The following is a 26,841-nucleotide window of genomic DNA, read 5'->3' on the forward strand; positions in this document are numbered from 1 at the left end:
TAAAGGGTGGAGGGGTGAATGCTATTAGAACCGTTGGTCATTATCAGCTCAGCGCTGGAGACTGCTCCATCTCCATCACAAAGACACCACCGGTTACCCCCCAGACGCCCACCCTTCTCTCTCTCTCTCTCTCTCTCTCACCGTCACTCACTCACTCAATTTTTTGCTAGACCCCAAACTCGATCTAAGGTTTGCCATCCGCTGTTGGTCGTTTAGTTACACTTGCTAATCATGTTAATACAGAGGTTACTGATTTGAAGTGTATTGAACTTCTGTGCAACTATGGAAGAAATTACAGGAGAGATAAGCCATTACTTAAATTGATTGCTTGGTGGATGCTAAAATGTGAAAAAATCCACTAAAGCAGCCATATCTGAGAACTTGAATATCATAGTGTTACTTGTATGCTCTTTTGACTTGGCGACTGAGCAATCATCTAGAAACTACCCTTAGAATTTATGGTTCAACTTTATATTAGGTGGCTTATCTATGTACTAGCATTAAAAATGAGTACAATGTATTTATTGTGTTCATAATGTACTGCAAAATACTTTTGCTGCTGCTGAAGTAGGATGCGGGTAAGGCTAGAGACAGGTTTTGTGGTATGGGTAGGGTAGACGGGTCAACAGTGCAATTATAAAATGTAATTACAGAAATTAATTACAAAATACTTTTTTTTAAATATGAGTACAATGTAAAAGCATTTATGTACACAATAAGTGTATTGTATCGGCTGATTAATACAAGTTCATAATAGTTAAGGCCACCTAATATAAAGTGAGCCTCAATTTATTTACATTTATATATCATCTGCATGCAATACTTAAAAAGGAAAAAAAATAGAATCAATAATTCAGCCTTATGCAAACATAATAGTACACAGTTCTCTATAATTTTGCTTTAGGCAAGAAAGAATGGTGACTTATGGTACAAGCGAGTCATAATCATCTCCTGCTGGTTTAGTGAGTGAATCACGGTTGTAACAGTCTTTACAAATGATTCATAAAAGATTCGGCTCATGCGAGTCACCTAGGCCGTACTGGTAGCAGCGGTTGACTCAAAATAAAGATATGCTTCTTATTTTTGTATTATTTCTCAGTTCTATCATTTTCAATTCCGACTGAAATTACAACTAAGCTAAAACCGCTCATTTTTCTTGCAGACTCAGGACTTGCTGTCTAAGTATTTTAGTATGATGTTCCATCCACATCTTTGGAAGAATGCAGACACATAAGGACAGTTAAGAGAAGATCCGGTTCTCCGTTCCCACTAACAACTACACATCAATGTGTTAAAAACCACTGACAACCACGTACTACAACAATCACGTAACTACTGTAGCACTCATGTTTTCCTCGGAGGCCTTTCCCTTTCTGTATTTCTAATGTTCCATTTTTCTAAACCAACTCAAGAGTCATTCTGTTGTTTATTTGTCTGTTCGTCCTTTAACCTCTGTCTCTTTCTTCGTGTTTACTGTACCTTCACTCGTCTATCGGTCTATTTTTCTTTCTCTACACTTTCATTCTTGCTGATATCTCATGCAAATTGGTGTGTAAGAAGACCCTCCCTCTATCACACATCCGCTGTGCCCCCCTTCCTGACCTTGAGCTCCTGTTATCACACTCGTGCTCGAATGTCGCGGAAAAGGGAGGAAGACTGACAGGGGGGAAAAAAAAAAAAAAAGACGACAGAGCGACCCCTCCTTCATCCGATCCTCTGTGCATAAGAGCTGCTCTGTGGCACTATTAATTACCTCTCTTTAGTGTGTGTGTATCACCTCTATCTGAAAGGATTATCGGGGCAGAGGGTGGCCTCTGATATGTTTGTGTTTCAGGACCAAGAGTCACAGAGCATATTTTCTCTCAGACACACACACACACACACACACGCATTCATATGACCTTGTGCAAAAAAAGCATTGGTAGTCACATATAATTGTGCGTTGCACAATCTTTTTCAGTTCAAAATATTTAATTGAAAATGACCTTAGATCAGATAAATGTGATTATTTTGGTAAAAAAAGAACATTTAGTGCAATATTTTGATTTAATCTGACTTCTGGGTTAATTGAACAGCATTCGTCTTACCCTATTAACTAGCATCCAAAACTAAATGTATATGTTTGACCCATTCAGGTGGGCATTGCTGCATAGAGTAATAAGCCAATCACAGCGCTACGCGGAGGCGCTCTCACATGACTTCTCGACAGTTTCTCCCCTCGTATTCACACCATGCTTCGGGGCCTCCATGAGAACATAATGTGCTCCAGGGAGGCCAAACAAGACACTGCCTCTCTCCGAAAGCTCATCCGCTGGTGTTGCTTTTGGAGAGCGCTGATTTACAAAGATGAGTGCTTTATACAGTATTGCTTCTCACGTTTCGTAATATTTCTCATTTTATTACTGTACTGTTGATTATTTTCTCATCCAATGTTTTTAAGAGACACCACCTCCCTTCCCTCCTCAAAGAAAACAGTCCTCCAAATAAAACACACAGATTTACACACGCACGCACGCTGCATCCTGGCAACGATACTTCACACCTTGGCTACAGGCGGACACAACCTTAATCCTTAAACCCACATCAAATTCAAACTGTTTCCAGTGTAATCACAATTCAAACATGCACACACAGTGTAAACAGTCTTTGTGTGCTTGGTGGATTAGGGAGAGGTGGGAGATTTGGGGTGCATTTTGCATACGTAATAGAAAACTCCAGAGAACCCCCCAGAACGACAGGAAAGGAGTGGGGGTAAAGAGAAATCATTTAAAGGCATTCACTATTTTCATCCAGAGTTATATTCAATGTATGATGTTCCAACAAAATCACATTAGACATTAGATAACTCAGACTATTAATACAATTTACATACAATACGCCTGGAGGGGGAAAGAGATCTATCTATCTGACCTCATGAAAGTGTGCATAAATAGTAATCCAAATAAAAACAAAAAATGTGGTATTTATTAGCAAAAGCTGACTTTGGCATGTTTATGCTACACAATGGGTAAAATTAAGGTTGTGGGTTAGATGCATATATGCATGTGAATCAAATGCAAGTTTTTTGTTTTTATTTGGTATATTATGTATACGCGTTTTCATAAAACCGGGCTCCATATACAGTCAAACCAAAATATATTCATGACACCTTCGACATTTCTCACATTATCACAGCAGCATATTCTTAAAATGGTCATAAATATGACGAGAACTGTTACATTTAAGTATTATATTTTATACAATTATATAAATGTACACAATAATATAATTTAGGTTAACCGATTACTAAGCAATGCTTTATTTTGTTCAGTCTGTGGTGTTGCATTAGCAATTAAATAAATAAAAAAACACTTAAGCAAAACATGGTCAGGTCAAATGTTTATCAATTTTACTGGTAGTCTACTGTATGAATTTGTTTTTTTTAAATACGTCACAATTTACTTTATTTTACTATTCTCACTTTTAAAAATAAAATATAGTACCCTGCACCCACTGAATAATTTTTGATTGTACTGTATATACACATGTAGTGCATCATGACATATAACCCCGATATTCAACGTGCAGCAGCATATATAAAACGTACATGCCATGACCTGACATGCACTGTCAAAATGGATACAAAATGCACATCTAGTGTGGGTTTATCTGTGCAGACATTTTTAATATCATACAGATGTGGCCTAAATGAATAAACGCGGTACCACAATCACAGGCGACAACGTATCATGGTCCAATGTTGATTGTTGTTTCTCTGCACAAGGGACGGAAAACAAGACGTGTACTGATTGACATGACAGAGCTGCTGTAGCTCAGCTGAGCCTTTGCCAGGTGATGTGCTTTACAAACGGTAGCTTTACACTGTGCTACTGCACATGCCCAATGTATGTGACAGTCCGATGATGTTCACTTGCTAAACGTGTGACATTAGCAGGCATTCACTGATGTTAAGGAATAAAGCGTTTCTGATAAGGTAAATGCTGTTTTAACATTGTCTAACTGTGCATTTGCCTACATCTGTGTGCAAAACCCTTCCGTTTTATTCTACTTAGAATAAACCTCCATTAAATAGGCTGAACCATTTTTTGCATAAAATTATTAGAAATGGAGCAATTAGTCTTACGTTTTGAGTACTAGTACTAATAAACAGCCAATATGTTAATAACAGGCATGCTAATGCAGCTAGTTTACAGTGAGAGTTGCTCATATACTAAATAATATTACCAAGGTTATCTGTGCAATCTTAAAAGCAGGTTCTTGAATAACACTGATGGTTGCATGAACTACATTTAGCTTCCATGCTAACCTTTCTACTGGATTTTTTTTTTTTGATTATGGAAATGTCTTTTAGACTATGAAAAATGCTGCTATTTTAATAGCTGTCCACTGAAAGGCTCTTTGGGGAAACTCAAAATGGTTCTTCTTTGCCACTGCTGTGAAACCCTTTTCCTGACCTTTTATAGAGTGTGCAGTAACGCCATGTCAACACACCTGATAACTTCATCTATTTTCATGTTTGTTCCACGCAAACTATTCAATAAATGAAAAGATGCAAAGAAATGCTATAAAGGACGCTCTGACCCATTTCTGGTCTCAGCTGCAGACCGTTTACTCTTCTGTCTTATTCAGTTCAGTAAGAAGTGTGTGTATACGTAAGGCCGAGAGAGGCTAACAGATAAACATTTTTCTATTTTCATGCCAGCTCCCCTTGCTTTTGTAATTCAAATGCAGACACAGGAAAGTGGCAGCCAAAAGGCACACACACACACACACACTCTTACACGGATGTGCGGCCATACACACACGCCTTGTAATGCTATCGACCCCTGGCCTGTCATGCAATGCCACACACACCGGTCTCTCTGTGCCTGCCTTCCAACTGATAACCAGAAGCCATCCTCCAAACCAGCGGAGGAGTGAACGACTGTGTGAGGGTTTGTGAGTTTCAGAGAGACAGAAATGGAGGGGGAAAAAAAAAAGAAAAAAAGAATTGTGTTTGTATCAGCGATCGAAAAGTTTGATTCTAAAAAGGTCATCATATCATGATTAATCAAGTTTTCGTAGGTTGCAAGTTATTAAAAAAAAAAAAAAAAAAAGAGGAAACTCTATTTTGCTATAAAAAATAAATAGGATCCGTAAGTCTCACATCCCTTTTCCTTCACAATATTACAATTTTCATTCTCCTATCTGGTAAAGAGCGAAAATCTCTTCATCTCACAGCTGGAATAAAATAATCAGTTTACAAAACAGAGCCCTAACAATGTCTTCTGCTTAAATGAATACCCGAGATTCAAAGAGAATGACATTTGACTCAGAAGAAACAAGACATAACAACAAGAAAAAAATAGCTTAAAGCCACACAAAGAGATGTTCTGACAAAGCGAAAACATCACAATGCTGCTGCAAGCCAAATAATAAACTGAAGCGCTTAGAGTCCTCTCCCCCAGGTGGCGACAGCACACAACACTCACACAGCAGGAGGACCTGACTAATCACTATAGTCACAGTTCAATCAACGGAAAAGCAATATATAACTAAAATAAAAAATATGAAATAATTATATTAATATTTTTCTGAAAGAAAATATAAACTGCTAAAAAACTGACAAGACCACATTGTTACAAAACTCTTTTTTTTTAATTATTATTAAAGAATCCTGCAATAATGTATCATGGGTTCTACAAAAATACTAAGCAGCACATAGATAACCATAAGAAATGTTTCCTGCACACAAAATCAGCATATTATAATGATTTCTGAAAAATCACGTGACACTTTAGACTTCCAGACTTTCGGTTTTGCATTTTTATATGAACGGATTCAAACTCTTCTTGCCCTAAACTCAGATGTCTTGTGCTGACAGATCCACGCGGCGATCACGCTCTTAAAAAGCTCAGCGGCATAACATCAGTGTAAGAAAGAACAGCTTTATCTAAATGCTGTGCTTTGACATTTTCACTGAGCTGTTCCCACTGGAGTCTAATCGATACAAACACTCTAAATAAAGTGTGTCAGACTCTCCTCTCACCTCTTCACTGTACGAGAGAAGAAATCATTACATTCGCACAAATGTGAGCGCACACATTCACGAATGTCTACCTGACAACCAATGAAAATGTACTATTGATTTATACTCATTAAAGACAAAGATGGTTACAATGACATTTTTTTTATATTTATATCTTAAGCTGCTAAAGAAATAAGATCGAAAAACATAACCGTCGATGATGTTCTGATACTAAGATTTGACTGGGGCCTTTTTTTAGTCGAAGACTATCGGATTTCTTCCATTTTATACCAGCCAAAAATCCTATACGGGTCAAATTATTCAATTGAAACACTAAAAATATAAAGTAAGATTTTATTGCCTTCATTGATGAATCACTTTTAATCTGAGAGGATTTTACAGTATTTGTCCTTGAAGTACTGCTGTAGTACATCATCTATATCAGTAGATGGTGCCCTGTGTCTATCACACCAACACACATAAACGCATGTAGACATTTACAAATGATATACTTGCTTCTCATTTAAACATTTGCGCTGGATGATTCCAGACCTTTTCTACCTCCCGATGGCATAAAGGTTTAACTAAATGTACGTCTGCTAAATATAATTTACTCATTTTACACTGAATTCATATTTTGGACCATATTTGGCTGGTCTAGCTGAATAATATTCAAAAATGTTTATACTGATAGCAAAACCATTTCTCTTTATTACTGACTACTTCTAAAAATTAAATAAAATAAATCACTTGATCTCTTTGAATGCACAAGCTGTACGTCCCTCATACATTTCACTTATGCTAAGGATTCAGTTAATTTTCATTACAGTGTAAAGGATTACTAGGCCAATCAGTTTGAGGAAAGGAGGGATTTTAAAAAGAAGTTTTTAAAAAAATGGTAATTGCTCACCAATATCCTCTTAAAAGGTTTGGAATCCGTATCCCCTTCAGACCCTTAATATCTGAACCAAAACATAAAAGCTCTGTAGCGAATTGGTAAATGCACCTAGTCGCCCCTTAAAAACGGATCTTATGTGTGTGTGAACAGAACATGTTTACATCTGTCAAAGAGAATATTTGCTCTAACTTGTCAAGTAAGTTAAGTCCTTACAGATGTACGATAGTAGGTGTTTATTAAATGCAATCTTAACCAGGAACAGCGTAATGGCACCAAGCAGAAAATTTGGCTTTGACTTTCACTCTTTGCATAGCTTCTGTGAACACTCGCACTTCTTTCTGTCTGCCTCCTTTGGGTTTTGTGGCAAACTTAAAAAAAGTTAAGTTGAGTAGATGTTTGTTAGTGAAGACAGGTGCAGGCCTTACCCACCCTCACACACACACACACACACGCACGCACACACACACGCACGCACGCACACACACACACGCACGCACGCACGCACACACACACGCACACACAGAGTGTAAACAGACCCAGTAGAAAGGGACTGGTCTGACAGAATGCCTTTTCACACCTGACTGGGCCTAGCATAGGGCGACAGGCCACAGCTCCCAAAGCACAACACACACACACACACTCTCTCACACACAGGGGTATCTGTACTGTATTTAACTTTGAGCCCTCTAGACTCCAGGATAGTTTAAAGGCCTTAAAGACCGTCTGTTGAGGGTGACTCAATTTAAGTACCTACACACACAAACAGAACCAGGGCAGGACCCAGAGGATGAAAGTAATGCACAAGCAGATGGACTCAGCCCAGCAGAACCAAGTGGACCCGCAGGAAACCATCAACCGCTATTTTACGCCATTATAAAGACTCACGAAAGTCCACATATGTCATCCACGGGGGCACAAGTGCCGGACAACAATTCACAGTAACAGCAAATGGTCTTTTAACCTCGAAATAACTATTTTTTTTGGGTGTGACAAAATGGTTAGCACTGATTATAACAACGATTTCGATTATACTACTTTAAAATACAAATACAGATACGAATACGATACTGTTCTTTCTTTATTTTCGAAGTGTCTCGTCTGGTTTTTGATTCAAGATCAAGATATTAATTCGGAAACACACGCACCAAAATTTTACCAACACAGAATCAAAACTGGGTTGCTCTATTTTAAGGTGACATTGTTACAGTGTAATATTAAACATATAATTAGATTTGTTTTTTAAGTAACTACATGATCTTACTATAGGGTTAGTGTTTGGATTAGGGTGAGTTGGTGGTAATTACATAAAAATATTATTTTAACTGAAGTACATGTAACATCTAACCGTTTTACAAAATAGTTTATCTTACAAAAATTAAAAAAAGTCAAAAAATATTAAATATATTTCAGACATGCATTAATATTACCAAGCATAAGCCTGTCAACACAGAAAATGATCAACATGCTGAAAATGATAGTAAACAACAGCAGCAGAAGCAAATACCCGAGCCTGTAAAACTAAATTAGACAATTTGTGTTCAATTGTAGGAAATTATTATTATTAAAAACATTTGAATGAATACATTTTTACATTTGTATTTATTGACTTATTTTTCACTTCTTCCCCTTGCAGTCCACAACTTTAATAAGAATAAAACTGACCCATCAGTTTTGGCAGAAACAACAGATACCGTAACATGCTTTTCAAAGAGGGATGATAATAATAATAATAATAATAATAATAATATCCGTTTCCTTCTTTGAGCCATGAACTTAATCGGTACAAATTGAGGAAACGCTATTTTTATTCCACACTGAGGATAGAAAATCACAACGCTCAGAAACAGTGAAAGTGAGAACGATTTTTTTAAAGACTTCTAACCCTTCAACGCAGCTCTTTAACAGCCCTAGAGGCAACATTTTCTTTTCATCCCACCTTTCTTTTTTCTCTGTCTCCACTCTGCCACCCCGCGCACCAGGCTAGCGCTAACGATCTGGCCTTTTCATTAGGAAGCCTAGCTAATTAGACTGTGTGTGTGTGTGACGGGTCGAGTGACTGCTCGGCGCAGCGCGATGCTGGCAGCCCATTTCATGCTTTATCACGTCTTTTAATTGACAAACAACCTGCTCTTTTCTCTTAGGCTGAGGTCTATATTCCAGGAGTCTGAGAGGAGATGCGTGCGCGTGTGTGTGTGTATGTGTGTATTAGTGTGTGTGCAGATGTTCCAGCGCGCCCCTTGACGTTTAGCTGTGTGTGTGACTGTCACATGCCTTCTCACCCTGGTGTATCTTTGGGGAGAAAATGCTCAGTGAGTTTGCCAATTAACCACTTTCAGATTGTTCTGTGACAAAACACATCCACAAAGATGCAAATACTGAGTAAAGCACACAGCGACCCAATAAAACTCATGTAAACGAATGTTGTCTATTTAAAGAATCACACATATCTCACACACACTTTTACACTCGTTGTATTAAGTGACTTATTTTTTTTAAAGCAACCCTTTGTAATGAATGAAAGCTGATTTCTCCTCCGCTTAGATACACCGTCAGGAGTCCACATTCACACAAAGGCGAAACCAGCAGGACGCACGGAGCCTTTTCTCTGCAAGCCTCAATCATGACTAATAGTGCTCATGATGAACCTGTGTGTTCATCGTGAGGTTTTGTGAGGTTGTGAGCTTTTATTACACACAAATGAGTGTGGGCTTAATCTGTTTTTGTCACAAACCACTCTATTACTTGAGATGTTTAACACACAGGTCACATAAAATTCCGTCAGGCAGACTCTCTATGAATTCACACATAACTTTCCTCAAATTTTATACGAGAAACACATAGAAGCTTACCGTAATGTGATACTGTCTCCAGATTTCTGGGCAAGCCTGTTGAGAAAAGAAAAAAAAAAGACGTTGAGTAAACCCAATATTTATATGAAATGAAAGTCTGGCAGTTCAGAAAGACAAATAAAAATAACCACACAAAGGTAAACGATTATTATTATTACTATTTTTTTTTTTTTATTAAAGGAGCGCTTCAGACATCTATTAGGACATGAATTTGAGACACCCCCTTTTCTTTTTTAGTGTGTTTTCTTTTCATTACTGATCTACTGTATACTTCAGAGCTTTGTTTTTATCTTTGAATAAATGTACTGCTGAAGCAATACGTGAAACCTTTTAGGGCCTATTTGGAAAATTTGCACATTAACCAGTTTATGAAAGTTTAAAAATAGAACATAAAATTGTTAGAGAAGAGAAGAGAAGAGAAGAGAAGAGAAGAGAAGAGAAGAGAAGAGAAGAGAAGAGAAGAGAAGAGAAGAGAAGAGAAGAGAAGAGAAGAGAAGAGAAGAGAAGAGAACGGGGAAATGAAAAAAAAAAAAAATGAAAAAAAAAAAGGATGTAGGAAAGGATGTAGGATAAAAAAAGAGGTGCAGCGCTGACAGACTCAACAGACACTGAGCAAGGGTGCCCTGTGAGCTTCCTAGATCTCTCTGAAAATTGAAAGTGCTGAGGGCACAGCAGCTGGACTCATTTATACAGTTAGCTTTTCATTGAACCCCACCTGAGAGGCAGGCAGAGGCTTCAGCCCCCCCTGTAGGGTTCACCCTGCTGAGTGTACTGAAGGAAACATTCTAAATCTCTAAGAATCTGCTTTGCTTTCCCTCAATCGCTGGGACAAAATCATACAGCAGTGAAGCTATTAAAACATTTCCATACTGCCAAAAACGTACAGTCCTGTCGTTAATATTATTAGTAGCAGTAGTATTTTTATTGTGACGATGATGATGACGATGATGAATTAAAAAAGACTGCCTATACAGAGTTGTTCTTTTTACGGATATTGGTTCTCTAAAACCGTAAGAGCTTCGACAAAACTACTACCTTCTTATAAACCCAAATGTAGGGGTAATAATGGAAAAATAAAGGTCTTTGAAACACAAGGAACAACAGACAAATATAGAAGCCAATTTTAAAGCAAGTTCATACTTTCACATCCAAATGAGCTTTGTGGCAAATTAAACACAAATAGTGAACATGTTATCAGGGTGATTAGTGTTACAACATTGGCAAACAATTCAAATTTGGTGACGCTTTAGAATATGGAAGACTTATTTACTTTCTCTCAATAAAACCCTAATTTGGTGCTTATGAAATGTTAGTAAGGTAGTTGTTAGGTTCAGGATTAGGGATGTAGAAAAGGGTGATGTAGAATACAACATAACATGTGCTTAATTACTACTAATACGTGGCTAGCATTCTAGTAATATGCATGTTAATAAGCAACTATGTGAAGTGACCCTAAAATAAAATGTTACCTCAAATGTATAAAATAATGGGAGGATTGAAACCATATAACGAGGGGATCATTCTGAATAGCTGTGCAATAATTTTGAACTGAACATTTGTTCAGACTAAATGCAGTGCTCGACATCTCCATGCCCTAAACATGTAACAAATATGTAAATATGAAGAACCGAGGTCATTCATTATGAAGAAGTATGTTACAGGGAGGCAGAAACCGTAAAGTAAATGGATTGATATTTGTTAACTCTCAGAGTTCATTACTGAACGTCACATAGCAGTTTTTGAGACTGGTGTAATTATAGATTATAAGCGTAATTAAAAGTCATGTTGTGCTGGCGGCTGAAGAATTGTTTGTTCAGCTAACCAGTAAGATTAACTAGGGTCTGCATTTTATATTTACTGCTTATTCTAGATGCATAATCAATTAGAGATCTTAGAAGGATGGTGGCCACTGTGATTGTTATCATGTGATGTGAAAACTTACCGAGCCTAGATAATCAGAAAAAACCTTTTACTTTGACTAATAGAATGCAGCAGAATATCTCGAAGCAGCGCTGTTTAACTGCGCCCAAAACCTAAATGTGTTTGTTTGTCATGTTATGCATGAATGGGGCCAATTTCGTTTCAATTAAAACTATGCCAAAATTATATTAAAACCGTTTCCAAATCACAAGACAACAAAAGATGAACAAACCCAACTAGCTTTTACGATGAGGGAATGTGTTCTCGTGTTCAAAAACACGATTGAACAAAACGCAGCGCTACTATTTTAAAATGAATCTTGAATGAACGGTGCTCAGATGTCGAAAGCAAAAATGCTAAACCAATGGTCAAAGAAAAAAATAGATAGATTTTAACAAGATATATATATATTTTTTATCTCCCCTGCAGTTTCTAAAAGTAACATTTTGACTTGTTTCTCTCCCTCCCCCATTTCTGTCTCTCTCGGTGGGGTTGTTGTTGGGGGTGACGAGTGGAGCGTGTGTCCCACTCACAGCCTGTGAAGCGTCTGTCTTAATGAGAGAAAGAATGGCCCAGGAGATACATACACACACACACACACACACACACACAAACAAACAAACAAGCAACACACAATACACAAACCCAAAACACACACAGAGACATATCTCAGCTCCATGGTCCACACAACACTAACACACACACACACACACACACAGACACACACAGACAGCACTACTCACGTCAGAGAAGTGTCCAGTCATGTCACAGCGGTGGCAGCGTTTGTGCCAGTAAGCTTTCTCCAGACAGTTGTCACTGATGTGGCCGGGCAGAGAGCAGTTAGAACAGTAACGGTTTGGACAAATCCTCAGAACATGTCCCTGAACCCCACATAATGAGCAGCACGGCACCTTCTGCTCATAAACACACACACACACACACACACACACACACACACACACACACACACACACACACACACACACACACACACACAGAGTCACAACAATGGCAACTATGACACTATAAAGTTAACATATGACACTTAAACCATTAAAACAAGAAAACTATTTTTAGCTTAGGTTTCTAATTCTTTAAGAATTATAAAGTGTCTTGTATCATGATGAATACCAAATATTTGTAATTATAATAGTAATAGCAATAAAATAACTAGAGTAAATAGCCCAGTGCAAATTCTGTGCAAATTAGTCTGCACAAATAATATATAACAATCTAAGTAACGATAAGGACACTATGACAAAGTTGGCATATGACATTGTCTTCAAAGCATTAAAACCAGAAAACCTTATTTTTACGTTACATTTCTTACTTTGTAAGAATTCTATAGTGTTCTCATTCTATATCATCCTGAATGTCAAAGATTTATAATTAGAATAAAATAACAGCATTAAAATTACCACAATGAATATCCCAGGTTCTGCTGCTATTTTGTGCAAATAAATAATATAACACTTTTTTTAAAATAGAATGGGAGTATCAAAAGAACAAAGAACAAAATAATCCTCAAATCTGAAAAGACAACTTTACAAACTTGTAATAGTTTCTACCAGTTAGCTTAAAGGGCCGTGCTCAATTTTTATAGCATTTCTTTTATTAAGGAACTAGGCAACAGTATAGTAACAGCATATATAATGCTGTTCCTAAAGTTAAAATGAATTTATCTTAAGGATTGGAATCTACCCATGCTGAATAAAAGTAATCATTTCTTTCTTAAAACCTTATTGATCCCAAAATTTTCAATGTGTATTTAACGATCATCAAGTAATTGCTAATTATAACAATCCAGTGAATATTTATCAATTATTAACACTTATCAAACTAAAACTTTGATCCAAAATGCACTGTTAACCATTTTCATTTTAACCCAATTATGTAGAACTTTTGATTAGTCAATTTAGTTAAAGTGGACCATTATTTTGTTAAAAAGGCAGTTTTTTTGGTCTAATGTGCTCTATAGGAGCCAGCAGTTTATTGAGTGGAAATATTGAGTGGAGCAGGTGACTATGTATGTACGTAGAGACATATAATGATGTACCTTTGGTGTGGGGCAGTTTTTGGAGAGATGGCCGGACTTTTTGCAGTTGTGACACGTGATGGATTTTTCAGCGTAGTAACGGCCTGAAAGACGCCTCCGGGAAAACCCTTTATTAAAGATCTGAGCCTACACACACACACACACACACACACACACACACACACACACACACACACATAGACGAAATGGTAATCACCTCCAATGAATGACAATCCCTAAAAATACCAATTATTTTCTGTTTTATCAAAAGTATTTCATGGTAATTCTGCATTATCCTTTTTTATTCGTTTCAGATTTGACCAAAAATGCGACATTACCTCTTTATCCTTTTTTGACACAGCCCAGATCTGTTTATTCTCTTCATCATTTGCATGTTCTACAAGAAAAAGATCAGCACATGAGAAAAACAAACTGAAACCATCAACATGAAATTAGATAAAACTTTAATAAGAGATAAGAGTGTGATTATGTGTGTGTGTGTGTGTGTGTGTGTGGATGATACAAGAGGCCCACTCCCCTAATTTGACCTTTTTTTTTTAGCTCATTCTCAAGAGACGGAGAGACAGTTACTGCAGCAATACGCAGCTGCACATCAACACGCGCTGCATTAAAACATGCCACACGCACATACACACCAAAAAACTCCACTGAGTCCAAAGTAATAAAAAAAGATAGACGAAACACTGGCGGGGGAACTGACCAGAGCAAAGAAGGGTCATCAAAATCAGCATGACACCAACAATTGCCAATACTAGTTTAGTGTGTCACATGATAATTGCTCTGAAAAATTATACTGATGCATGAAAACACGGGCAAAAACAATAAAATAAACACAATTACAGATATCCACACTCACACGAAATAATTCAAATGGTTGTTATAAAAACTAACCATATATATTCATTCATTAATGTGTTTGCTTTTTTTTAAATCTACACACCCAACACATCGCAACAATGCCCCCCAAACATCCCCGAGGACCCACAGTACAATAAACAGGAAACATTTCCTTTAATCCTGATGCCCCCCTTCTTTCTTTCTCTCTCACAGACACACACACACACACACACACACACACACACCTCCGTGTCTCTACGTGGGGGAAATGCCTCGTCAGTCACGGCCCAGCAATCACACAAAGCCAGAGAAAGGAGGACCTCACTATGGTAATCCTGCCAGGCCTATTCACAATGACACACACACACACACACACACACCAAAGATACTATAATGTACTTCTCATATGAATATTAGGAATATTTTCATAAATCCACCCAGTTTTCACATCAAATCCCCCTCATACGCTCAAATAAAACAGTATGCGGAGTTTTTCCAATTGGCATCCGCACAAAATATATGCCACCGCCAGAGGGGGCGCTAGAGAGTCGGCCGTATTCAACATCACAAAAAAACCTTTCGCTTTCCATACAGCGAGGCCGAGATGGAAGGATGAAAAGTAGAGCAAGGGAGGGGGGAATAGCGACAGATGCTACTTGCAAGTCTCCTAGGTATGCTAATTAACATAGAACCAACAAATAAAAATAAGAGGTGTGCGCGCAGGGTGCAACTTCATCAGTGTGTGTGTGTTTTAATGAATTCCAGCTGACTAATAGTCTGAGAGAGAAGAAAGCTGGCGTGCGCCCGGCCACCAGCATTGGGTCCATGGAGAACAAAACGGATGTGTAGGAGAAACTAATTAACCATGAACACAAGCTCCCATTAGAGAGAAAGAGACTGAGACACTATTCTGTCTTTAAGAGTACTCTGTGTATAGGGAACAGGCCATGTGAAGGCGTATCTCAAAACACAAACTGTCTGGGACTCTCTGAGTGTTTCCTCTCACAGCTGAATCACGGTCCTGAACTAAACTGCTACTAAAACTTGTTAATGGGATCCTCCTTAGAAAACTCACATAGCCAACATGAGGCCACAAAGAATATCCTAGTCAATACACAGAACCGTTCAGAATTCAAAACCATTCTAGCTTTGGACAGAAGAATCTTATGCACGCCAATGATCAACTACAGTAAAAACCTTTTCTTAAATAACCGTTTTCCATTTTAATATACTGTGATAGCTAAGCCAAATTTTCAGCAGCCTTTATTTTAGTTTTTAGCGTCAAACAAGCTTTATAAAAGTCATTCTAATACACTGATTTGGTGCTCAAAGAACACCTGTTGTCATTATCAATGTTGAAAACAGTTTTTTTTTTTAAATCTTTTTGTAGTGCTGTCAAATGATTGGTCACGATCAATTAGATCCAAAATAAAGGTTTTTATTTACATAATATATAATACACATAGCACACACATACACAGAGTAAATATTTAGAAACTATTTACATGCATTTAAAATCCTATACAAATATATTTGACATAAACAGAAAATTTTTCATGCATATATACATGCATGTGTTTGTATTCATATACACATAATAAATATACACACATATTATGTTAACAAAAACTTATTTTGAATGCAATCGAAATGCAATTAATTATTTGACAGAACAATTATTTTTTGGAAGCGGTGATTGATTGTTTTCAGCATTCTTTGACAAATAGACAGTTCAAAAGAGATAGAAATGTAAGAATTATTTAATAATAAAAAAGGCTGAGCAGGATGTTATTGATTGTTTGGAACTGAATAATGAAATGGGGGATTTCAATAGTATAGCAGACCTAGATCTTGATGTTGAATTACAATCAATTGTGAAAACACTGCACCCAAATATGGACGCTAAAGATCAAGTTCACCCTCAAGAGCATCTACAAGTCTATCAATGACATTACTGGCATTAATCTGCATTAAAAACCAGATCTTAGATCCTAAATCAGTAAACCAGTAGCTTAAAAGTGGGGCTGTTCACATTATTTTTCCCGGTCATGTGGCCTGGATGATTTCAGCTGAAAAGCTAAGTCACTTTATTATATATACAATATTAAACAATATAATAAAATGCATTTTCTTGTATTTGGATTTATAACAATGTGCACTGATCCAGAAAGTGCATTAAAGGAATAAAAATTATACCCAAAAAATAAAAATTATATAGAATTATTTACCATCATGTTGCATCTTCGAAAACACACAAAATACCCTCAAAGCTGTCATGCTCCAAAAGGTTTATAAAGAAATATAAAAATATAAAAAGCAAGCAGGTTTGAAAAATATTTGCAGTGCTCTATGTGTGTTTAAATCATTATTCATATGCGAGTAAAAAACTTAAACTGGTTCATCATACAAAGTGTTTTTCTTTCTAGACGATCAAATCATATGTTGTTCTTGAATCATGAACGTTTTGGGGTAATGGACTTTCAGCTGAGGGCCAGACATTTGTAGTGTTTCACAAAAAAAAAAAAAAGTGTGTTTTTTGAAGATTAACAAAAGCATCATGGCTTTGGAAGTACGCAAGACTGAGTAAATTATGACAGAAATTTCATTATTATAACCTAATTCTTAAAGAGTAAGCAATTGGGGTGGTTTGTTTGCATAGACATCAGATGACATCCCATACCGACCAGTGACACACGCATCCATCCTGAGCACCTCTCTCTGCACTCGTCTCCCTTAACAACCTCCCTCAAGTGTAACCATTCAGCCTCCTCTAGAAGACTCCACAGCACCAGGAGGGGGAACATGGGACTGAACCCTAAAAAAGCTGATCAAAGCCTCAAGCAGACCCCGCCGTTAACCAGTTTTGCGGGCCCTTTGTGCGGTGCTGTTGACTTCTGCCACTGGGCTGGCGGAGGGGACAAAGAGAGCGGAAGAGAGGCCAGCAGTCAGATTAACACAGCCATACATAACAATGGAGCCCGAGTGTGTGCGACCCCGTGTACCTTTGTGTGTGAGGGTGTACGTTTAAAACAGGGAGACATGGACAGGAGAAGTTGCTCATGTTTAGTCCCATTTTTGGTTCTTAATGCTGGATTCGACAATACAGATAGCCCGATGACCGAGGGTCAACGTAAATCTTTCGGGAAAATTAACTGAACCTTCATTTGACCATATTAGCACTATTATTATTTTATTAAAGAAATACTGCTATTCAGCAAGGATGCATTCATTTTTTAAAAACAAAAAATAAATGTAATTTATGACTAATAAATACTGTTCTTTTAAACTTTTTATTTATCAAAGAATCCTGAATGAATAAAAAGTGCACCAAATCAACACATTAAAATAATTTCTGAAAAACCACGTAAAAGACTGACAGCTTTTGGTGATTTCTTTCATCCAATTTCTAAAAATAACAGTTGCATCAAAGTTAAAGTATTTACAGCTCAGTAATATTTTAGAAAGTATACAATACATTTTTGCCTTTATGTATTCATATTTTAGAGCTACTTAAAGTGTCCCTATTTATGCAAATTACCTTTAATGCAGTGTTTGACAGCTGTGTATGAATGTAAACAGTATGCAAAAAATTGTTGCTGTAATGTTCTGTCAAGCATGTATTTATGTAAAATATGTGTTGTGTTGTGTACACACTAGTTCTGCTATCAGCTGTTGGCCCACTATTGTATAGAAATGTTTTGATAAATATAGAATGTCTGCCATTCTTTTCGTCTGAAGTCATGATAAAGTATGGCGATAAAAAAAATGTTAAATGACATTTACAAACTGCAGTGATATATGTGTGTTCAGTTAATATATGCAACCATTATTGTTTGAGTTTTTTCTACGATCGGTTTTCGACAGACTGGTCCATCAGACCAATCAGAGCAGAGTAACCTCGAGCAAAGGAGGGGTTTGGAATCTTTTAAGAAAAAGAAAGTGTTTTCTGACCTTGCATACATTAAAAACTGTTGTTCCCAAAACCAAATGACGAAACTTTCAAATAACATGATAGGTCGCTTTAAGTACAATTTATAGCTAAAGAATATGGTTTTAAATAAACTAATAAATAAACAAACCGCAAGCTGCAATGCAACAACCATGTACACGATTGACTCAAGTGCTTTTGAGGAACTAATCACTTGATTCACAAAGGTTTGCCAAGTTAGCGCTATGAAATATTTAAATGATATTCAGATACTGCTTGAGGCAATTAATAATAAGTTCTCAAGTGCAAGTGAATATTTCATTTTATATACAGTGTACTAACACATTATTCCACTTTACCACCGCAGCGTTATTTTAATTACTCTTTAGGCCACTCTGGTTTAATTTATTTTGGATAAACCCGCCTCCAAATAGCATGCAAAACGAACTATGACTGGTTGCTTTCTCTTCTTGTCTAAGTGGGCGTTTCATGGCCAGAATAAGCTGCAATGTGGACCAGACTCTTCGCCATTTAGTCAAAGGTCTGTATATGCGAGACTAGCGATACAGAGAAGGGTAAATGCCCCACAGAAGGGCAGACATGGGGGGTCAGCAGCCCTCCCAGACCCCCTGACAAATACTTGACATGGACCACGGAGCAAATGCATTACGTCCCTATTCACCCTGCCTGGAGCAGACCTTAATCCAATCAAACAGTGATCAAACACACACACACACACACACAGCGTTCGCGCCTGCTTGACCAAAGGCATGTCTTTCTCTCCTCCTGGCCTCCATTCTCCTGTTCCTCCACTTCCTTCATCAGCTAAATAATCTCCTCGCTCATTCTCATTTCCTGTCAGAATCCATCCCTCCAAATCGCTTTCATACCTTCTGCGCAACCCTTTCACTCTCTTCATTATTTTTATGGCCTTTTCGCCATTTTTATGGAAATGATAGTACAGAGAAAACAGGAAATGAATGTGGGAATGGGACTAAGAAATGTTGCAAGCTGGATTCAAACACTCATTTCCCACAAGAGCACCATCTGCTAAGCCACACCCCTGTCCTCTCAGTTCCTTCATGCCATTCTATACTCCTCATTTTTAATGAGTTTATTGATTTTGATATACGAAAAAAAGGAACAACCATTAACAAAGTTCAAGTACAGTAAAATAATAAAAGCAGCAGCATTTATATTTAATAAACTAGTGTAAAATACAGTCAGATGCACTGAACAAAAAAACAAAAACATATTAAAATTACATTTTTGTCAAGCTATAGTTTTGAATATGGCTATAAATTTTGTAAAGCACAGGTGGCCAAAACGTCTATAAGAGGCATCCAAATTCTTCAAAAAGCATCATCCTTGCTTTTTCAAGTTGTAGGTGTACTGTCCTATTTTAATGTTTAATTTACATTTGTTTAAACAGTTCAAATGTTGGAGGCCTCGGTTAATTCCAGTTGAGCAAATAGCTTTTTTTTTTGATACGTATCATATTATACCAAGCCTCTCTGCAGATCAGGTCAGGTGTCCTGTCCAATTCCATACCAAAGAGATATTGTGCTTTCATATTGTCCAATGGTGTTTTGTAAAACCTTGATGCTATTATATATTCTAAAAACTTTGAATCAGTCTTTGTATCAGAAAAGCCAGATTTACATCCACACGGGCAATTAAACTCTACTTGACGGAGGAGACGGAAGGCAGAATTCAAATGAGCGGTGCAGTGAAATGCATCATGGTCCATGAACAGACCACAGTGAGTTAGGTGAGCAGTGGTGAATGTGAGTGTGAAAACCAAACAGTGTGTAACAATGCCACACTTCAAAGACAAAACACACACACACACACACACACACACAAGGGTACCTCACTACAAGAGACTGGAGATACGCGTGCTTACAAACATACTCGCTAGCGTTTCACACTCGACTAAATTCAAGCATCCGGTTGGACCACAAACAGAACACGTTGGAAGAGAGGACCAGGACATGAAATCAAGCAGAAAGAGACAGACATGTTGAGACAGAGATGAAATGAGAGCGATAGAGAGAGAGATCTCCCTCTCGGTCAATACATCATGTACAGGTCGATTATGGATTACAGTGGCACATTTCATTTCATTTCATGCTCAGTCTTCATGTTTGCAGCACTGCTGTGGAGCCTTGCAACATGGATTACACTGATATCTCTATTGGAAACATACACACAACTTAAGCATGAAAAACCACCTTTGGAAAAAAAAACACAAAAACAGTTTCACTGTAGTTTCTGTTACTGCTGTGATATGGTTTTTAAAGGGAAAGTTAATTCACGTTTGAATTGTGTCATTAGTTATTCACCCTCAAGTCATTTTAAACTCGTATGCTTCCATTTTATAAAGAGAAACATTAAAGCAGAATTTACTAAATAACCATTATATAACTATTGTTAAAAAGAACCATTCACAGTGTCTAAAAGCTGTCAAAAAAATTTATAAATTAAAAAAGAATTATAATAATATCTTCTAAGATATCTTCTTTATATTAAAAGCGGTCTTTCTCACTAAGAAAACCAACTTCTTTGGGGAACACATATTATGCAATTTAGAACGTTGCTTCAAAAAAAACTTTGAGACCATTATTTTGAGTGTATGAAATTAAAAGCAGTCCATATTACTTGTGCACTAGATTGCAATTCTTCATAAGGCATATAATAGCTAAATGTGACAAATTCACAAATGATGACCTAGAGTATGCTGGTATAAGCAAGTAATAAGTAAGTACAGTATCCATGATATATATCAAATGTAATGAATCGACATAGAAAATGCTAGTTAAGCCAGTAGAAATTCTAATAGGCTTTTTATGAAAATGGAAAATAGAAATTAAATAAAAAATGAAAACTGGACAGCCAGGTAAACACTTGTCAATGAAGATGTACAGTAAGCATACCACCAAGTCTGTCAAACGATCTGCCAATCAGTTCACATTACACCCACTCTGCAGGTACAACACGATACTGGGGCGTTTGGCCAAAGCGCTGCCCCCTACCCAAGATTCGGCATGGCACACGGTGCGTGCTGCCACGCTCCTGGCATTCCTGACTCCCAGTTTAAAGGGGGAGGTGGGGCAGGTGGCCAAACCTGTCTGTCAATGTACCGTTGCCTCTTGCAACCCAGAGGGGGCCCAATTACTGCCCAGCGGGGCGCGGTATGGCAACAGCACGGCAACCACACGGCAACCATACGCTCCAATCAGAGTGGCAGACGGGTAAGTGACAGGAGATAAGGGAAGAAAGTCACATGGGATTGAGAAAAGCACATGCACACACTCAACATGACTCTTTGTACTTGGTAATCTGATGTCAAGTTAATGAAAAAACAAAAACAAAGCCTTCAACCATAAAAAAAAAAGAGATACAGACGGTCCATCTAGGAGTTCAACAAAATGTAATTCTGCCATATTTACCCTCCATTCATTCCAAACTTGTATGACTTTCCTCCATCGGTAGAAGAGAGAAAAAAAAAAGAAATTTGGAAGAATTTTGACGGGGCTCTTTTTAGAAAAGTGACCAAAGGCCAAGCTCCAAAAGGGTCTAAAACCAAATCAGTTTTTTTTTTCTTCCCCCAAAACTTCCACAATGTAGCTAACAAACTCCAGCTCAAATATCTTCTGTGAATAAAAACTTTTAATCTGCTCTGGTCTATTCTTGACACAAATAAAATGCAAAAAATATTCTTAAATTATTATAATTGAAGTATCCTGGACGAGCGTTGCGTTGATTTTGTGTCCGTTTAGGAGTTTGACTGCCCGGCATGATTTTGTTTGCATGGTCAAGAATGGACTAGTTTGTGTTCCGTAAAATAAAGTCATAAGGACTTTAGAATAACATTACGTATAAAAACCAAATACAACAAACACAACGCAAAGTACTGTAAAGCACCGTAAACCGACATCCATTTTCAAGAGTGATTACAGTAATTTATCCGTATCCTGCTACAAATCCATGTTAGAAAACGACAACATTGGTGGTATAAATAAAAGGTTTCAACATATAAATAAATGATATTATCATGCAAATAATGCATATTTGGTTAAAGGAAACTACTGGCAGTCAGGCTGCAAGTGCATTGATAGAAACAGCTTGTGTGCACATGCACATCTCTGTCTCGATCAGTCACTCGTCACAGAACTAGTCTGTGACAAACCTCCTTTAAGAGCCCGCCAGAGAAATATGTCCACAGCTTGTCCTGCCATACAAACGATAACAGCACTAAGACACCATGCATATGCTTACACATGCTAAATATTATTGATTTGTCACTGCAGCAGCTTTGAAGCTAGCGTGGGATATATATTACTGAATATATGCAAAATACAGAAACAGCATTAGTAGCCTTTTTTAATGTAAACTGTCTGTAATTTTACAGTGTTTTACTTTTGCTAGGGCGTATAACGCGGTTAAAGGGGTTATAAATGATTATTAGATATAGTCCGTATTATAGGTCTCAAATTACATTAAATGTTTAAAGCACAGCACTTTCAGTGAAGAAAAACTTTCAGTTTGTTTTTGTCTGTTCCAGACATAAAGCTCTCAGTATCAGACGACTTTGAACATATCATCACTAGTGTGTCAAAGTCAGTCTGATATTTATTCCAAAACATGCATTTCAAATCAAAAACCTGCATTTTGCTTGCACGTATGGTTTGCTATTTGAGAAAGTTTTTTTTCCCCACACTTAAATCAGATCAGAATCACTTCACCTGTTAAAATCTACTGTATGTTCTATATGAACTAGGCTACATCTAAAAGAAAAATTAATACTCAGACTCGGCCCGGTGGATTTAAAAAATAAATAAATAAATAAATCATTTTAAATTGAAATGACCCTGGAAACATCCCCATCACACAACACGCAGACTTAATATTCCAAACCTTCGGTTTTCCTTCTTCGTCCATGCACGCTCAAACATACTAGAAGGAAAAATGAAATACTTAATAAAACCAGTAGCTTGCGACTTCAATTTCATTCTGATGAAAATTCTCCTCTGGGAGTGTTTTTCTATCAGGCTGAGGGGCAGATCGACTTTTCATGATTGTTATTATATGAAAAGAGATAAACACCATCATTAATCGGCTACATTCCCTTTCCCTTATCGCCATGATAGGAGGAGAGGAGGGCTTTTCTTCCTCCCATCCAAACCACACTGTAATTAGGCCTCCCTCTTATTCACTCACTCACTAAAACGTGAACGCGCACACACAGACACGCACACGAGGGATGCGAGAGACAGCCGTGTTCAGCAAATTAAAAATTTGTCATTAAGTGGAATTTACCATAATGCTGTTTTATCTTCCAGCAGTTGGGGGGGGGGGCTGATGAAGTGTGTGTATGTGTGTGTTTGTGTGTATGTTATGGGTCTGGGGTGTTAGGGGGTGTGTGTGGGCAGTGGGGCTTCTGTAAATTGAAAAAGCAGAATAATCCTGCCCTTTCTATCGCCCTCTTCAGTCACACACACACACACACACACAGAGAGCAAATCCATAGCCATTGGGGTAATTAAATAATAGCGCTTTAAGATTCTAATTTGTTTTGTTTTTTTCTGCCTGTAGCCCATCATTGGACTTTAGGAAAAGTGGTAATAATATAGGATGGATATAAAACAGGTGGGAACAGAAGACACACACACACACACACACACACATTAAATATAGGCCACACAAATTAGATTAGGAAACATAAAGCTGGCGTTATTAAAAACGATATCTCTCAGTCTTGAATTATAATGAAAGACAATGGGAATTATTTCTACTCTTCCCACAAGAGATCCCAGAAAAAGTCCACGGGGGGGGTCCGGGAGCGCTGCACTGTTCAGCTCGGACAACCTGGAATAAAATATGAGTTTGGGTGGGGTTCAGTTCCACCGGATTGACAGCAGGCAGCACGCGTAAAAATAACCGTTGCATTGAAACAAACACTACAAATGTGGCGTTTCCACAAACGGTGCATCGATGAATCTTTCAACAAAAATCGAATTCCCTTGTTGGTAAACAGCGAGTGTGTAAAAGACACATTTACATTTCGTTTTTTATTTCCTGTAAAGTATATAAAGCAGAGAACGTGTTATTGGACAAACTGAACTAAGTGATCGTGAAACAATAATTCGTGAATAGTCTCGGCTTATTTGTAGTAAGAGCATAATAGCCACAGATTTATTAAATAAATAAATGGGATAGTTAATGGAATGTTCCTACTTAAATACAACATAATTAATTTGGGAAACCGTAAACAATGCAACAAAAAACACTTACAATAAATGCCTACCAGGAAACACAGTGCACAGTAAATGCGTGATTGTCAACACCTACTCTTATTTCTAAAATAACCGTATTTTCTGTGCATTGAACATTCAAATATTAAATCGTTTCAATAAAAATACAATTTTAAGCTGCAGTGTCAATAAAAAAGTGGATTCTCTCGGTTCCCTGACAGAGTATTTAGTATGAATTAGCGTGAACATTTCTATCCAAATACCATTATTATTTAGTGTTACTTACTGAAATAAAACCAAGGTAATTTTTCTAAAGGGTGATTTCGGTTTCATTACTATAGCTTAGCGTTACTAATAAACGCAGGCTGAGACGATATGTCTAATTTTTAAACAGTCGCATTAAATTCCATCAAACAAAAAGAGATTAAAAAAGGCTGAGAGATGTCAGGCGCGGAGGCGAAGGGAAGGGGAAAGACAGATGGTGGGGCTATGGCTGGGTGAAAGAGGGGTAAAGGGGGGGCCGAAGGAAGCGACAGAGAAAGAGAGAGAAGGTGTAACGAGAGGGTTTGCCTGTCCATCTTCACCTCACTCTCTTCCCCAGGGCATTCCTCTCTTTCCTTCTAGCTCATTCTCCCGCTCGTAATTCTCATTTATCGGGTCTTCCCTTGTTATTCCGAGCTCTTGTTTATTCATTACGTCGGTTAGCCCATTTCAGCGGTTCTCCTCCAATACAGTCAGACTATGCAGATTACTAAAGGGAGGCTTTTGTTTTTGATTTTTTTTTTTTTTTTTTTTTTAGCCTCCTTAAGCGTTCAGTAAAATTTTATAACATATACATCAATTTACAGTAATAATTCATGCATATTTGATTTGAAAGGATAAAATGGTTTGCATACGGTGACAGGCAGGACTAAATTTACTCCTCAGAAAGCATTCATCTCCACCCATCCATCTCTCACTCTAGTCATCCCTCCATCTGACTTTGTTTTTCTCAGCCTTTGACAGGTAATAACATCCAAAAGAAAGCCCAACTGACAAGCCCATTTGAATGTGTGTTTAATATGATAACGATAGGCCCTCAGACCTTATACCTGACATCACACCTCTATCCAATCCTTCCAATGGAAACCCTTAACTAATCCGCTCAAACTACTGAATTACAATGTTTCTAAATAAAAAAACTAAACAAAAAAAACACTTTTTTTTTTAATTAACTTTTTACCCTGAAATACCTTTAATATTTAAAATTAAGTGCAAAATACTTATTTTTGTTTCGTTTTTTTAACCCTTTTAAATCTGTTCTAATATGGTTTTCCCCAAATTGTACATTTTGCATTTGAATGTACATTTTAATTTTAAATCACCAAAATGCAAGCCTAATAAAGCCTCATAAAACTTCAATAATATAATTATATAATAATGATGTGTGTGTGTACATACATATATATATATATATATATATATATATATATATATATATATATATATATATATATATATATATATATATATATATATATATATATATATATATATATATATATATATATATATATATATATATATATATATATATATATATATATATATATATATATATATATATATATATATATATATATATATATTAATATTATCTTTATTTCTGTCAAAATTTCTTTAAGTTAAAGTAAACTTTTATTTTGGAAGGTTGGAGTGAAGAATAGCTCAGGAGACTAAATGTATATGTTCATGTCCTCATTTAGTGTGCTGCTTAATTTTACAACCTTACATTTGATTTACTTGATTTATTTGACAAATGAAACTCCATTAAAACTTAAATGAAACTCCATGTTACAGCATTTTCCATTTAAATTACAGGACTGTGCGTTAGTCCACAGGTCTAACTTGCAATGTTTAAATGCTCACCATTCAAAATCTATTAAATGTAATATTTGATGCAAAAAAGAAGCATAGCCTGATGAATGTGAGATACAAACAGCATATGGAAAGCATTTCCAAAGCCAAAAAGCAAACCTTACATTAAAAAATATACAACTGTTCTTTAAGCGCTGGCATTTCCATACAGAAATGGAAATTTCTTCAAACA

General features: G+C 36.9%; 1 protein-coding gene across 1 annotated transcript in view; it reads right to left on the reverse strand.

Annotated features, from left to right (window-relative positions):
• The window catches only part of zcchc7 (zinc finger, CCHC domain containing 7), a 44,371-nt gene that overhangs the window by 3,350 nt on the left and 14,180 nt on the right, over positions 1–26,841 (reverse strand). The window contains 4 exon segments of the mRNA XM_043243721.1: positions 9,755–9,790; positions 12,418–12,588; positions 13,731–13,856; positions 14,048–14,106. Of these exon segments, the coding sequence (XP_043099656.1) occupies positions 9,755–9,790; positions 12,418–12,588; positions 13,731–13,856; positions 14,048–14,106 (392 nt within the window).

This window comes from Puntigrus tetrazona, chromosome 1 (assembly GCF_018831695.1).
Source record: "Puntigrus tetrazona isolate hp1 chromosome 1, ASM1883169v1, whole genome shotgun sequence".
Classification (NCBI taxonomy): Eukaryota; Metazoa; Chordata; class Actinopteri; order Cypriniformes; family Cyprinidae; genus Puntigrus; species Puntigrus tetrazona.